Source organism: Phoca vitulina, unplaced genomic scaffold (genome assembly GCF_004348235.1).
Source record: "Phoca vitulina isolate PV1807 unplaced genomic scaffold, GSC_HSeal_1.0 scaffold6, whole genome shotgun sequence".
Classification (NCBI taxonomy): Eukaryota; Metazoa; Chordata; class Mammalia; order Carnivora; family Phocidae; genus Phoca; species Phoca vitulina.
This window is the reverse complement of record NW_022589709.1, coordinates 69411179-69427741: the sequence shown is the minus strand read 5'-3', so window position 1 is coordinate 69427741 and position 16563 is coordinate 69411179. Positions and strand designations below refer to the sequence as shown.

Genomic DNA, 16563 nt, shown 5'->3' with positions numbered 1-16563 from the left:
GGCCACCCTGTGGTCAGCATACACCTCTGCAGCCCTTACTACATGCAGTTGCAATTACTTGCTTATAGACCTCTTTCCCCTTAAAAAAGTGAGTCCTTTGAAGGAAGGGATAGTGTCTTAATTTTTTCCAGTATCAAGCTCCGTGTTCAGCTGACACATTGATCGATGCTTGATAAATGTTGGTTAAATAAATGTTTTCGTATTTTTCTTTTTTCTTACCTATCTTTTCAGCCTTCCATATTTCTTTAGCATTGGCAGCAGTGTGACTAGCAATAACTGGTGATGCCATTTGAAGCCATGAAGCGTACCTTTCTGCTGGTTGTTGAACCAGCCTGATCCGCCATGTCTTCTCTCCTTAGCCATGTTAATTTCTTGCTTATACTCGGAAGTGTCACTTTCCATATGTAGTTGATAAGTACACATTGGAGCTCAAGATTTGTTGAGTGTTTTTTTTTTTTTCCTGTGACCTCTTTAGTACTACAGTAAGATATTTCCTGTTCTATTTGGAATAGAATAGGAATTTCTCCTACTGAAAGTTGGTAAGATGTTAAATAGAAGTTCTTCTCTTCATCCTTCTCCACCTGTAAATCCATACTTGACAGCTTAGGGAAGCTCTGAGTGGTGGGCTTTCTGGCTTTAAAAAAGATTTTCAGTGACTGCTTAAGGTGGAATCACCAGAAGCTGCTTTTATTATTAAATGTATCATTCCTAAATTAAGTAAATAAGCCTTTTATTGTTGAAATATGAGAAGATAAGTCTCTGGTGATACAATTTTTTGGTACGTTTTTAGGTACGTTCTTCAGATGTGTCATGGTCTGATACTCGGAGGACTCTGCGGAAAGATCACCGTTGGGAATCTGGATCCTTGTTGGAAAGAGAGGAGAAAGAGAAGCTTTTTAATGAACACATTGAAGCACTTACCAAAAAGAAGAGGGAGCACTTTAGGCAACTTCTGGATGAAACTTCTGCAGTAAGTCCCTTATTTTCCCTGTTTTAATCTAGATGGGCCTTCATGAATAATTCCAAAAGTAAAACACTGATGTGATTATTAGCGTCATGGTCTTTAGATCCGTTACTAGAATTCATGAGTTTTATGACACTTTCTTCTTTGATTTTATTTTTCCTTTTTAAAGTAAAATGTTCGTGGCATTCTTACTATGTAGAGATTACTTCCTTCTGCAGTTTCAACATTCGTATCTGCTCCTGTGGTAGTTCGTAATGTCCCAAGCTGTGTAATCATCGATCCCTCCTGATGAGATATTTAATAGATTCCATCTTTCGCTCCATTTTCAGTTTGGCACCATGGCTCCCTCCTTTGGCAGTTTGTACCCTCTCTTGTTCAGGTTTTCTCCTGATTATGTAATCTCTTTTTGGTGATGGTTTCTTTAGAAGTTATGGTGTTACCTATGGAGACACAGGGTTTGCAGGTGATAGTCTCAGGCCACATTGAAATGTGGCCATGAAAATAACTCTTGTGGCAAGCCAAAAAGAAATTGCATTAAAGCTGCTTCCCTGTCCAGTTACTTTTGGGCATTACAAGAGATGGCAGGTCAGTGTGTGATATCACGTACCATATGTGCTGCCGTTTGACCCTCTCAATAAAAGTGAGTTGTATTTATGTTTTTTATTCACTTGCCTTTCAAAGATTACCTTAACATCCACATGGAAAGAAGTAAAAAAAATCATTAAAGAAGATCCTCGGTGCATTAAGTTCTCCTCCAGTGACAGGGTAAGAGGATTTTGTCTGAGATTTACTACTGTCAGTTTATAAATATTAATTGGGTGTTCAATCAGTACGTCTAGGATCTTGACCAAAATGAAATTGATGGTTTTAAGTGAATAACTTCTAAGTGTATGAGAAATAAATCTGAAGTTTAAATTCATATTTTCTGTCTTGCACGATACATAAACAAGAAAGCACAGGAGAAACTTAAAAATTTAATCCTTGGGGTCAAGCCTGTGTTTGGGGATGTTAGAGCTTTAATGAAGCTGTAGTTTTTATTCATTGTATAGTCAGGTCCCACTAGGTAGATAACATTAATGCTGGTACCAGACTGTCAGAGCCCCTGAGCCATGCTAGCAGAACGCCGCAACACCACCTCTTGTTCCTGTATGCTCCAGAAACTGGAGTAGAGGAACATCAGACGAGTGAAGTTTTAGAAGCCGAGCTTCGTTCTGGTGCACTCTGCCTCCTGTGTGGGAAGCGAATTCAGCTGGCTTCTGAAATAGTGAATGAGGCCAAGGGAAACGTAGCTGACTGCTGTCTTATTTTAGCCCTTTGCCTTTCATTTCTTCCTGTCCCCATCATTCTCTTTGCCTGGTTGGTTTCTCTGAGTCTAGAGTGCACAGCCCCATAGATTTACTTTAATAAGTTGGGTTATAGATGTGCAGACCACAAAGTACATACGGCTGGGAAAGAGTGGTAGACTGGGAAAGATAGCTGACAGGTCCAGTCTCAGTTTCTAACTTCACTGATTGTTTACAATTGACAATAAGGTCTTTTTAAATTTTATTTAATTTTATTTACTTTTTTGTCCAAAGAGTTTATACCCGTCATTCCTGTTCCCTTACTAGAAGAGCTAAATGCTTAGTATCACTTAGTAAAGTTATGACTGTTAGTTGGGGTTCTCCAAAAGTCATACCACATTATTGTCTTGGTGCTGGAAGAGATAAATACAGTCTGTAGGAAAGGCACGTTTACCCCTTAATCTCTTATTTTTAAGAGTGTCTACCACTTGAGGTTGTTAGGAACATGAAAGGAGATAGCCTCATCAAACCCTCAGCCGTGTCGCACCGAGCAAGCCCCTTGAGTCTTAGCTAGTGCTAATACAGTGTATGGGACCTTTTCGTGGTTTCTTTTGGCCTTAAAAATGTACATTGTGCATTTTGCATTTTAGTAAATGTTACATGAACAAAAATGCACCTTAGTGCCTTTTTCTTTTGAATTATTTATAATGGTTTATAAATAATTTATATTTATATTATAAGTAACTGGTTTAATAAATAATTGATTCTAATTTTGACTTTTTTTTTTTCCCCTTAATCTTAATGTCTTTTTGCAGAAAAAACAAAGAGAATTTGAGGAATACATCAGAGACAAATACATCACAGCCAAAGCTGACTTCAGGACGCTTTTGAAAGAGACCAAATTTATAACCTATAGGTGTGTGCAATGAAATGTTTCATATCAGCAGTCATTGTCTTTACTAGTTCTTACTCTAATGGCCAAAGCATTCTTTGCATTCACACACATGTTGACATTATTAATTTTTAGGAAAAGAAGAAGCCAACTTTTATCAAAGGCCAAATACAGCCCATATCTACGTTACCTTTTTTTTTTTTTTTTTTTAAAGAAAGGGCCCAGATGTCAATTCTTATTTTGTGTTACCCACCCATCCAGTTTTTAAACACACTTTTGTTTTTACTTCACTGCTTTTTTAGGAGTACCCCTAATTATTTAAGAATTGTATTCGTGAAGAGACTTTTAAAATAATCCTTCACTATCCATTATCTTTGCTTCCTGTGAAGACTATTCAGTGTTGTGAAACAGTTTGAAAGCTTAAAATCATCTTACTTAAGCTCAGCAAAAACATTTTCTTTTTTCAGATGATAGCAGTTTGCTGGATACTTTAAAAATTTTAAATGATAAAGTCAGAGTTTTGAAACAAGATTTCTCTGTAACATGCCCAGTAGTTCCACATTCCCAACAGTTTACCATCAGGAAAACAAGTTAACGTTGCTTAGCAGTCAGTGCACAGGAAACAGTTTTGTTTCATGCTCCAGCTTTTCTTCCTTTAAGAGAAAAATTGGAAACATCTTAATGAAGGGTATGTGCACGGGAGGATAGATAGTGCTGAGGGTGTGGTTTTTAGGTATTTTGTCATTGGATTTTTTTGGTCAGGATCCTTAATGTTTTGCATCAGCTTGGGCTTTTAAATTAGATGTGAAGTAAGACTTCTTTCTACATTTTTATAGTTAATTTAGTGAAAGATGTGAAAGTGAAAGCTTGTGAGAGATGCTGGGATTGGCAGCCCCGCAGACTGAAGTCCTCTGTTCATCCACAGAACAGGTACAGCACGGGCAAGATTTACCCACCCACCCTCAGCCCTGATCTGGAGGGACCACCAGTAGGGGTGGGAGGGTAATTCAGCTTCTGAGGCCCTTTCACTCCTTGGAGTCTTTGCTGAGGCGACTTACAAAGGTGACCACTGCAGTGAAATTTTTCTTAAAAAAATAAATAAATAAAATGGAAACACGATTAGGAACTAGATGGACATTTCCAGCTCATTTCTGAAAGACCTAGGAACAGCAGTCAGTAATTCTTGGACTTCTTTTCTTATTTCAGATCCAAAAAGCTAATCCAGGAATCTGATCAGCACCTGAAAGATGTAGAAAAAATCTTGCAGAACGACAAACGGTATCTAGTACTAGACTGTGTGCCCGAGGAGAGGCGTAAACTGATTGTGGCATATGTGGACGACCTGGACCGCCGGGGTCCACCCCCACCTCCCACAGCATCAGAGCCCACGAGACGATCAACAAAATAATTCTCAGTACTCTTCCACAGGGGGATCTTCATTCAAAACGCTTGCATGAGCCAATTTTCAGGTTTTTACATGTATGTGCATTAGTCAAACTATTGCAGAACCATCTGACGAACAGAAGGAGAAGCATTCGTGAACCGTTTCTGAACAGAGAACACTTTGGAAATAATTTATGCTTTTCTTTGTGTGGCATGACTGACATACATACTCAAATATAGGCTGTCTCTAGTAAATCTAAAATCTCGAAGCTAAAAATCATCCTTTTATGAGGTGTGGAAGTCAGTGACTTTTGGTGACGTTCTTTCTAGCAGTGTTAAAACATGCAAGACGTAAGAGCATTTGTGGTTTGAACTTGCAAGATGCAAATACCACATACTCCAAGAAAACCTAAGTTGGGGGTTGTTCTGTTTTGATTTTGTTTTTTAAAGCGGGTAAAAGAGAAAACACTGAAAATTGAATTCTTATCTTCCAGAGGCTAAGATTATTATAATGGACATACTTTTACCTTTGTCTCTAAAGAACATTTTAGTTTTGTTTGTTCACTTACGTGCTTTGATTATCCCCTCAGAATTAGAGGCCAAGTCTTGTTGTTTAGCCTAAGAGAAGATTTATTTAGTAATTTCTTCTCAGGTATGGAACCATGGTCATAACTAACATATTGGCCAGAATAGGACTGCTGGTTAAACACATTTTATTTACCATTAAGTGATCTTTATCAATATTCTGGATTAGACAACAAATTACCTTTCTTGGGTGTTCCCTGTAAACTATACTCCTGTTTGAATGTTAAACTTTTGTTTCTAAAGTTTAATTTTAAGATGTTTGAATGTTCAGTTTATGTATTTGAACTACAATAAACCAACCCTTTTTATATATGTGGATTGTATATGATTATTGTTAAAGAATTTTTTAAAAAAACTTCTTTTAAACCTGTTCTTAAAAGCAGTAGCAAATGTAATTTGGCACAAAGAAAGTTGACTTTACATCTTAAGTATCACGTAGTTTTTAAAGGCTTGAATATAATAAATTATTTGCTGTATAAAAGGGAAGGAATGTAAAGAACCACTTTGGTGCTCAGTCTCTTAGCAATATCTTATTGCTTCGTAGCAAGAAGATGCGGATTTGTTGTTCTCGTTTTTGTCTTTTTATGTTACATGTGGCTGATTACTGCCTTCTTGGCATCCTTTCAGTGGGTCCTACACATCATACCATGACACCCACCTTTGACCCCCACTTGCTCTTTCTAGCTGAACCTCCCCAGTTTAAAGACTCCTCTGTCTCCTTCCTTCATAGATTTCTCATTTCAGAGTACCACATAAATGCTTAAGGAAAATACGTTAAATTGGATAATTTGTTTTCCCTGTTATGTCACACCAGCTGTGATTGCAACAAAACATAAAATGAGGAAGAACCAATAGATCTGTATTTGTATGTCATGTGCACACAGACACACGTCACATGCATACACAGGCTTGTTCACACTTACGTTACTTAGTACTTAGCTTAAGCATATTAAGTGCCACAGAAATTATGTATAGGAAACTGAAATTACCTGACTAAGGTCTTAACCTCTACAACTGAAAATTAACAAGATATTTTTCTCCCTTTTTTCGAAGGTCATTTTTATAATTCCACTGAGTGGCTTTTAAGTTCTGTGAGGAATGAAACTGCAATGTTTGCCAAAAGGAACACAACTATTATAGGAATATAACCTACAAAAGTGAACTTTCTAGAATGTTATATTTTTCTGAATTCCACATAGTATTGTTTGCCCACTCACTACTTTCTGTTTTTCACAGTTGCAAAGTGTGAAAAAAAAATGGTTTGGTGATACCTATTCTAATTTCCTACTTCTGTTGTATTTGGGATTGATTGTTCATTTAAGGTGCAAATCAAACTTTACTATGCAGATTTCTTTAAAAGATCAAGTCAGGACTGTGTATTAGGTTCTTAATGAAAAGGTCATTGTAATTACACTGTGTCTCAAAATGTCCATCTTGACTTGGCGCTTACCAGCAAACTCCTTAAAAATACTTGATTCAGTTTACCCTGAGACCTATATCAGTGTTAAGGTCTGACCTCCCCATAAAGCCCCATTGTGCCAAATAATGATTTTGAAAGGAGCATTCAAGACAAAGACAGCTTTTTAAGTCTCCAAAACTATCTGAAATAAAGCAATTGTTTTTATTTGTTTACAAGTTAAAATGTCAAACACTGGAAGCTTACATCCAACACTTACTATATATAATGAACAGTCTTTAAATCAAATAGTTCATCACAGACAATTTTAAAGGTACTCCCTTTGTATAACTATTGTCTCACAAAACAATATTTGGATATTTGGGTTAAATTGTACTTTGTGATCTTGTGAGCCTTAAAATAAAATTTGTAATGAACTAAGTAAAATGAAAACAGCCCTATCTTCTGTGTTGAAAAAGCAAACCACAAACATTTGTAAAGACAAAAAACAAAAAACCCACAGACTGAACATTTTTTTAAAGATAAAAGTTCCATCCACGGCATATTTTTATATTTTAAGTTCTCCATGGCTTGGCCTAAAGGCATTTTTTTTCTGAGGGAACCCCTCAGTGCAAATACCCCAGAGTTCCATTACAAAGTAATCAAGAATCGTGGATAAGTGTCCTTATGTCCAACAGGGAAAGGTATCAAAATCATTATGTTTATTGGTTATGATTTACCTTGCTGTAAAATGAATAGTTACAGCCTTTTACTCAAATTATACTGGTAATATGTTTGGGAACACAAAATTCAATAGCACTGCTTTTCTTTCTGCATCGCCCTTGTGCTGTTTCTTTTCTGTTCTTAGCCAAATTCTGTCTTGCATCCATGGAGTTTTTCTTTTCCTACTAATTTTTTTTTTTTTTAATATATACACTTTTCTTGTTACTCTTGATCATCTTTATAACAAAGACCCTTAGGTATTTGGGCAGGGTTCAAGTTGAGTGTTTAGGAGACATTTAGTACCATTTAACAAGAAAGACGACCATCCCTATTCCTTCATACTTGAGGGTTGCCTTCAGCAGTTACTACCTTTATCATTAACTTTAGCTTCTATTTATCTTGACTGAAAGATACTGGGAGGAACAGGTAATTGGAAAGAGAAGGGCAGTTTTAAAAGTTGTCTCTCCATATCAGAATTTAGAATGTCATGCTAAGCTGCTAAAATTCTCAGAAACTGAAGACAGTTGGCTTTACAAAGACGAGTGAAGCAGGATATTTAGGATAAGGCGAAGTGTGGATTTACTTAAACTTAGCCAAAAATAAGCCATGGTTTGAAATCAGTCCACATTAAGGTGGTGGTCCTTATTTTGTAACCTTCAGTCATGGAAATTCTACATGGATTAAGCAAACGAAGATAACTCCTTAACATACATTAATGTTTTTAAAATCTCTTAAGTGGAAGTAGTTTTTGAGTTTTGGTTATATGAAAGTTTGATAAGGAACGTTAAGGCTAGCAGGTTCAGGAAGAAAGTAAAAGGAAAGGAGTTAAGCTTTTGGCAAAGATGGACTCTGCTCCACCAGGTACAGACAGGGTGGTCCTAAGGAGTACCCAGTAAAACCGACTGTGAACAAGGGACAAAATACCTGGAATTTCTAGTGCGTGTGCCGGAAGCATCTTCACACAACACTTAGGTTAACTCTTTGGATAGCCAGGATATAATTCTGAAACACAATCATTATCCCTACCATGGTGTTCTACTTACCAAATTGCACATTTTGCAAATGCATACTGGGAAGCATTTTTGTAATTCCTAGCATTAGTAATTGTATTGTGTTGTATATGGTAAAGGCTGTAGTGTTGACAAGCAGTGGGACAAGTCAATACAATAATCACAATTTGTTTGCTTTGAAACTGAATCTATTTGTCACAATCTCCCATCTCCTGATCTTCATGTTCCCAGGGGATAGGGTCATTGTCTTGTACACAAGGGACTGTGTCCCTCTCATGCCAAAACTGCTCTACATCAGGGAGGATGGGGATCTGTGCCTTCTCACTTCCCTCTATGCCAGAGGAGGGAGAGCCGGTTTTCTCTTTCTCTGGGGTGGATGTTGGGGACTCGGGAGATGGGTCATTGTCGGGAGGGACCTCTGAGTCACCAGCTGGTGTTTTCTGAGAGTCTGAGGCAGTCGGTTGCTTTTTGGTTATCCATTTCCATAAGCCTTTCAAGTCTTCCTTGAACTCCTCTGACATCACTAGAAAAATGAGAGGATTTGCCGAAGAGATGGAAAACATGAGGACTTGAGACAGGGCTATAAAACCTTGTGGTGGGGCCGGGCCTCCGGCCTTCACGTGCCATATCCACAGCCAGGCTACCCATTCAGGGAGCCAGAGGACAGCCGAGGTGACAGCAATGCTCAGCAACATCACCGTGAGTTGCTTGGAGCGCATCTGGTTTCTAAGATTTTGAGTCTTAGTTCCTCGTTTTTTACATTGGCCATAAGCTCTCCAGAAATAAAAACTGGCAAGGAGTGACGGAAGGCAAAATGCCAGGAGAGGGTAGAGCTTACCAAACATGGCCATGAACTCTTCGGCCACAGGGGGTACATCCATGAGGCACATTTCCACACCCGCGTGAAGCCTGGTGGTGCTAAAGAACCATTCGGGCAGGGGTAGCAGGCTAGCCACAGCCCAGATGGCCACCAGCACTGACCAGATGGTGCAGTTGTGGATACTTACTTGCTTGGCTGGGTCACTTGCATACATGAAGCATACTTTGGCCACTGCAACGATCGTCAGGCTCTTGGCTGCCATGCACGTGTGGATGAACCAGTCAGAGGACTTGCAGACAAACCAGCCGAGGTCCCAAACACTTTTGAAGTATGCTGTAGCTCGGACAGGTGCAGAAAAGAGCAGGAGAGAGAGATCGGCCAGGCTGAGATTCAGAATCAGGGAGTGGATCATGGATGGCTTTCCTTTCCAGGCGCTGTGAAGGAGGACGCCCATCACGCAAACGTTCCCCATGAAGCCCACCAGGCAGACGGCCACCAAGAGAGCCGGGACGATGGTCCTCCAGTCCTTAGAGTCAGAGGGCAGGTACCCTCCGGCAAAGTGGAGATGAGCAGACGTGTTCATGGTGCTGGAGTTGGAGCCTGCGAAGGCGGTTGCCAGCATCACCTTTCCCACGCAGCTCGTCCTTACAGAAGTCCGCTTCTTTTTGTCTTTCTGCCTCGGCTCTTCGGTGTAGGAAATAAATATGCTGTCATCAGTGTCCAATGACACCTCTGGGCCCTCCCCTTGCTTGTTTCCTGAGAGCCGAATGTGGAAGAAGGTCGGTTGCTCACCTCTGCTCTGTCGCATGCGAGACCCCACCGCTGCACTGAACGGCGGCAGCGGGGACGCTTGGGTGCTGCTCATTAGCGAGCCTTGTGTCACATCGCCAGCCCTGTGGCGCTAAAACCCCATAGACTCATAAATGATAAATGAGGACAACACACATGTAAGTGGGATGTATTCCTGGGGGGTCACGAGCCAGTGAGGCAATTATTTTCAAACAGCTGTTTCTAAAATCTTGACTGCAGTCTGTAAATCAGCAAACACTGCTGCCAAGAAGTGACTCGTGCACTCCAGCCTGCCCCAGAATCACCTGCATACCTGATCCAGTGGGTCAGGAGTAAGGCCCAAGAATGTGCATTTCCAACAAGTTCCCGGCGGATGTGGACGTTGCGGGTTGGGCGGAGGTGTGTGTGGGGGGGTGGGCACTGCCCTGTTTTAAAGCAAGAACGAACGCTGCTTTTCCGCCTGCACAGAGGAGCTCCTGCCTTGATCCAGCCTACCCACCAGCAGCCACTTGAGGTCAAGCGCACAGAGCTGGATAAAGAAAACGAAAACTGCAAAGAAGGCCTATGTAAAAATCTAATCACAGATGGGTTTAGTCTGTAGTTTATCCAACTATTGTGAGTTTTTTAGAAGTGATTTTAGACTCTGACTTAGACTATGTGGAATACGATTTCAACAGGTGGTGATGATGATGAAGGCAAAACAAGTGATGAGTTAGGCTGCTTTGCAGAGAGAACTCCTAGAGGATTTACCGAAACAAGAGGAATAGAAGAAAAACAATTTCTATGTGGAAGGCATTTAAGGCGTTTCAAAGAAAGTTACATGTTAACGTTGGAAAACGAGGAAGTTCTTGGAAAAAAAAAATCATCCTGGTGCTAGTCTTGCCACTTTGTGGTAGGCAGTGGAAAGATGCTCTGGAGGAATCAGAGGAGCCAGAATTGTTCAGGGAAAGGGGTTTGTGGGATTGCCCTGAAGATGCGCCCTGCTTGGAGTGTAGCTGAACCAGAAATGCTTAGTATCGGGGGCACCTGGGTGGCTCAGTTGGTTAAGCGACTGCCTTCGGCTCAGGTCATGATCCTGGAGTCCCGGGATTGAGTCCCGAGTTGGGCTCCCTGCTCGGCAGGGAGTCTGCTTCTCCCTCTGACCCTAACCCCTCTCATGTGCTCTCTTTCATTCTCTCTCTCTCAAATAAATAAATAAAATCTTAAAAAAAAAAAAGAAAGAAAGAAATGCTTAGTATCGGGCACTGAGAATGTGCTGGGCTCGGAGTCTGACCTTTGGGTTCTGGTACTAGCTCTGCTTTCACCAGTTTGTCTCTGGAAAGTAAGGGGATGACACTTCAGAATTCCTCAAAGCCCCGACCGCACCCGATAAGAACGGATGGAATAAACAGCTCCTGATTTTTGGGAAGGCTGTCTGTGGCGCTGGGTTTCTTTGTGTCTGTCTGCCTCCCCTCTCCCTCTGGAAAGTCAGGGTACTTCAGAAACAGAAATGGGCTCAGTGCCTTGTCCCAGCAACTGCCATAACCCTTAGTTTGCGCTATGGCTGGGGAAATAATATGTGCACACCCCAAAAGCACCCCTTGTGGGGGTAAAGAGGCCACGCCATCTTCTAAGGAGGAAAACAGGGGCGGGGGCGTGTAGAGAAACTTCTTGAGCACTACTTGGAGCAGATGGACATGGTGTGAATTAGAGACTACCTGGTGTATGTGGAGGACATCCGTTCAGGACCAGAGACAGAGACTCCTTGACTTCATGGCTTAAAGTTTAGGACGCTCCAGGCTCCCGAAGACATGCGACAGACCGCTAAATGAGTTCCAGAAGGCTTTAACGTCACAAAAGTCTGATCTTTAAAAGACAACTAGGGAAACAAAGGCCCGTCAGTCATGTGGTTCTTCCCCAGACTATTAAAATGGACTCGGGGAAGGATCCCCCGGTGCTCCAGCTAGAGACCAAATGTTTGGCCTGAAGGATGGGAAGGCTGAGTTTTCCACAGTTTTTGGAGGTAATGCACTTTAACTTTATATTTTGAAAAAATTGCAGACTTAGAGAAAAAAATGCAAGACCTTATGCAATTCATATACACTTCATCCAGATTCACTGGTTATTAACATTTAAGTACATTTGCTCTCTCTCTCTCATATATATGTGCCCATATTTGTATAGATGCACATACATATTATTATTTTCTGAACCCTCTGAGAACTAGAAATGAGTTTTTGAGTGTTCTTCCTGAATCATCGTTAACCATAGAAATCAAAATGAGACTACGTGCTTGTAGCAAATAGAAATTCTCTCCTTTGGCAAGCCCCAGTACCAAGTCCCGGTCTCTGTTTTTCTTTTGATCTATCAGCACTTGTGCCCCTAGGTACTGCCAGGTGTGATCTGTAGCTTGTGTCCACTTTTTCTGCATTTTAATATCATTTCCATTTAAAGGCTAAATGTAATTTAGCAAACCTAAAGGAAAAAAACCCACTATATGCATGTTTCTTATTTGTAAGTTGATCTTTGTTGATAACATATTTACTTTAATACAGGATTAAGTTGTATGCATAATGGACATTTGTCAGGTTTCCCTGTTTTTATTTATTTTGGGGAGTTACCTAGTATTTGAACCCCTTTCCTGTTTGGATAGACGGGATCATGGGGAGAAATTATGTGGGGGAGGTCGACTGAGCAATACAGTACAGAAATAAAAAGGAGAGTTATGTGGGATGAAAAGCAGAAGTAGCCTCCCCACCCCCAAAGTGCTGGAAACAACCCAAATGCCCACATTGGTGAATGGATAAACAAATGGCTGCATTGGTACAAGGGAATACTATCCAGCAATATAAAAGAATGACACATACTACAGCATAGGTGAACCTCAAAAATACTATGCTAAGTGAAAGAAGCCAGACACAAAGACCACAAGTTGTGAAATTCCTTTTCTATGAGATGTCCAGAAAAGGCAAATATACAGAGACAGAAAGTAGATAGTGGTTCCTGGGGCCAGGGGTGGGAAAGGGAGTGAGTGCAAATGGGCACAAAGGATCTTTTTGGGGTGATGGAAGTGTGTTAAATTGGATGGTTACACAATTCTGTAAATGTGCTAAATATCTTGACTTGTACACTCAAAATGAGTGGATATTATGGTATGTAAATTATACCTCGATAAAGCCTTTTTTTTTTTTTAAGATTTTATTTATTTATTTGAGAGAGAAAGAATGAGAGACAGAGAGCACGAGAGGGAAGAGGGCAGAGGGAGAAGAAGACCCCTGCTGAGCAGAGAGCCCGATGTGGGACTCGATCCCGGGACTCCAGGATCATGACCTGAGCCGAAGGCAGTCGCTTAACCAACTAAGCCACCCAGGCGCCCAAGCCTTTTTTTTTTTTTTTTTTTTTTTTAAGAGTTATTTGGGATGGAGTAAAGGTAAAGAGCAGATATGTCCCTGCTCTTAGAATGCTCAGGAGACTCCAGTAGAGGGGATATTCTAATCTGAGACTGTGATTTACAAAAACAAATGATAGAGCCAGGGAGAGGGATTGCAGTTTAGAAGGACCAAACCAAAATACAGTCCTGGGCAGGGAAGGAGGATTATAAGAGGGCAGCAGGGAGAAAGGGAGAGGTCTCAGAATTTGCCGTCTCTGGTGCTGGTTCCCAGCTTGGAAATGGACTCCCAACAAAGTCTTTTCCCTCTACTCCACACTCATGTAAGGCCCCAGAAACAGTGCTGCTACACCTTCTTCCCAGCAAAAGTCTGCGGGCGCCAGGCTGTTTTTCCTGATAGGGACACCACCTATAGCAATGATGCTAAGGGGAAGGCCCTGGTAATGGAGCAGCATTAATAAAACAACAGATAATCTAAGGCATAGACATTTAAAAAAAAAAATTCAATTTGTAGAGGTGCCTGGGTGGCTCAGTCGGTTAAGTGTCTGTCTTCGGCTCAGGTCCTAATCCCGGGGTCCTGGGATCGAGTCCCGAGTCGGGCTCCATGCTCAGCGGGGTGTCTGCTTCTCTCTCTGCCCCTCCCCACCACTCATGCTCTCTCTCTCTCTCTCAAATAACTAAATAAAATCTTTAAAAAAATTTCAAGTTGTAAAGGACCTCAACCAGCTTAAACTTCAAAAGAACCCAGACAAAGCAAACTAGTGGCCACGTTTTTAAGTGGCTTTTAAAAAAATTTTAATTCCAGTGTTGTTAACCTGCAGTGTTACCTTAGTTTCAGGTGTGCTTAAGTGGCTTTTGATAAAAGCAGAGCTGAGTGGGCTCTCTTCCGGGGCTGGGCCAAGTTTACCCCATAGCTCAGGTCCAGGGAATGGTGAGTGATACTAACAATCATTTACTGGGGGAGTCCTCAGTGCCAACCTTGATGCTCCATGTTCTACCCACGGAATCCTCAGGACAGCTCTTGGAGAGGGGGGCTGCTCCGACCGCCTTCTTACAGATGGGGACTCTGAGGCACAGAGACCCGAAATTATTTGCCTGTGGGTCTGTAGAGCTCACAGCCAACAGATGACAGAGTTGGCATCAGGACCCAGAGTTAGGGACCCAGAGGTGGTGTCCACAAATAGTGTGCTATCCTGCCCTCCTAAAGAATTAGCTGTGGGATACTTCCTGTTCATCATGATTCTGAAGCTGGTAGAGTTCAGTTCAACAACAGGTATTGAGCCCGTTGGCTCTGGGAATATAAAGCTTGTGTATTTTCCTTTCAGTGAATATTTACCAAGCCACTCCTCTGTGCCGAACACTAAACATCTGTGCTAGACCTTGGCCCCCCAGGTGGTGGAAGAGTCCCTTTTCTTAAGGAGCCGCGATCCAGGTAGAGGCACGAACCTACAGGAAAGTTCGGAGACAGGGCTGTAAGAGGCTTGCTGTCGTGGGGGGCCTGAGTGGGGGCACCTGGAGCAAACCAAGAGTCGGTGGTGAGCGTCTGGCAAAGGCCTCCTGCAGACGTGAAATCTAAGCCGGGACCTCAGCCCTGCCCTTCCCTGCGCGTCTCGGCTAGAGCCTTTGTGGAGTTCATGCGTGCTGTGTATTCGGTATCCCTGTATGACACCCAGCAGAAAACAGCTCTTTCTTATCAGAGAAGTTGGCACGGTTGACGTCAGGTCTCCGAGAGTTAAAGTCTCCCTCTGCCTGTAGGTGTAGGCTCTAAACATGGCAGGCGCAGCTCCGGGAGGCGCAGAGCAGATCGGGCTGGGCTTTGCTGGTCAGCTGCAGCTGGGGAGCTTGCTGAGCATGCTCCGCTCCGGCTGTGCGGGCTCTCTGTAAGTTAGCCCTCAGCGATCCAAATTCCTTGCCGTCCCCTCACTCCCCCTCCCACTGTTGAAGCGGGGTCACAATGCACTGTTGGTGTTTCCTTCTTTGCTGACGGCATTGCTGTGTTGAGGTTTCCTTTCCCCAGTGCCCTGGTCATGCCATTTGTTGGACCACAGTTATCTTGTTGGTGTGGAGTCACTTTGGCTGGGGGTCTTCCTGACCGGCACATCCCATTACTGCAGGTTTAGGGTCGTGGAGGGTTGTTTCAGGCTGCAGGTGCAGGCTGAGTGAAAATCTGTCTCTAAGGTAAGTGTTGACTAGGTCTGGCTGGGTCTAGGTGGCCACTCCTACAAAACAGCACCGCTCCTCTTGTTTCTGCTGTTGGTTATGTGCCTCTTAAGTCCACTGTCTGGATGACTATCCTGTAGATTTCAAATTCCACAGACTGCGAGTCTGGAGATTGGAACCCTGCCCTGAACAAACGAGACTGTTATATCTGAAAGGGGCCCCTCTGCGTTGTGTGGGTCAAAGCTTCATTGTCCAGCTGTGAAGACAGATGCTCTGACCTTGGACGTGACTTGTCCCGTTAAGGCGACTGGCTCCTGGCTAGCAGGGCACAGGCTGGGATCCGTGAAGCCAAATGGCTTCTTGTTCTTTCCATCGTCTTGCACTTTGTCCTGCTAGGGATTTTTGTCTTTGTGAATAATTCATGTTTTGATTTTTATGGATGATAAAATTTGGACATGGATGTGAAGGCTCTTCGGAAAGCATGAGGATGGTAAGAATATAAGGACGTGGATGCATCTTGTTTGCTTAGGCAGAACTTGAAAAAAATCACTCCTAGTCCCATTGAAACACAGCTGTGGTCGATATCGTGATGTATTGTCTTTGATCTTTTTTTTAATGAGAGTTTGTTTGCTTTTTCTGTTGTTAAAATGCAAATGATAATTGTAGCCATGATCTTTGTTGTAATGAGAGGCCCAGTGAAAAAGACCATGGCTTCTCAGGGATTGATGTCACCACAGTGAAGACACAGGTCGGTTTTTGTTGGCGCACATATTTCTTTGGGCCCAGAATGGTTAAAATTCTGCTTTGGACACAGCCCATCCCTGGTCCCAGCTCTTTTGTTTTGTTAGGATAATCATTTGTGGCTGGACCTTAAGGAATGACAGGTCCCATCATTTAGAGGAAAATCTAATTAAAAAAAAAGAAACAATTCTTTTGCTATGTCCATTTCTTCGACCTTCTTTTTTTTAAAAAGAACTTGATTGAACTATGATTCACATGCCATACGAGCAGCTCCAAGTGTACAATTCAGTGGTTTTTCGTATTTACTCTTGGCACTTGGGTGCCCATCCTGATGGGATGATTTCCTCGGCACTGACTAAAGCTGTTTCCATGACCGACAAATCCAGCAGGTGGCGCTTGGCATTGTCACAAACCTCCCAGCACAGGATGAGCTGGGGAAGGAACGTGCAG

At 42.1% G+C, this 16563-nt stretch overlaps 2 protein-coding genes across 6 annotated transcripts in view; one reads left to right on the top strand and one right to left on the bottom strand.

Moving 5' to 3' along the window:
• TCERG1 (transcription elongation regulator 1) overlaps positions 1-6969 on the top strand; it is a 62182-nt gene extending 55213 nt beyond the window's left edge. For 2 of the 5 annotated variants that reach the window (XM_032404438.1, XM_032404436.1), the window contains 4 exons: positions 791-970; positions 1646-1729; positions 3063-3163; positions 4346-6969. In XM_032404438.1, coding sequence (XP_032260329.1) covers positions 791-970; positions 1646-1729; positions 3063-3163; positions 4346-4547 — 567 coding nt within the window. In that variant the 3' untranslated portion in view covers positions 4548-6969. Of the gene's footprint in view, positions 1-790; positions 971-1645; positions 1730-3062; positions 3164-3975; positions 4070-4345 lie in introns of all 5 variants that reach the window. The other 3 variants (XM_032404439.1, XM_032404437.1, XR_004299412.1) reach the window with 2 other exon arrangements.
• A 1455-nt stretch (positions 6970-8424) lies between these two features.
• On the bottom strand, positions 8425-9678 carry GPR151 (G protein-coupled receptor 151). The gene has a single exon (XM_032403548.1). The coding sequence runs from the start codon at positions 9676-9678 to the stop codon at positions 8425-8427; it is 1254 nt and encodes a 417-aa protein (XP_032259439.1).
• Positions 9679-16563: the final 6885 nt, after the last annotated feature.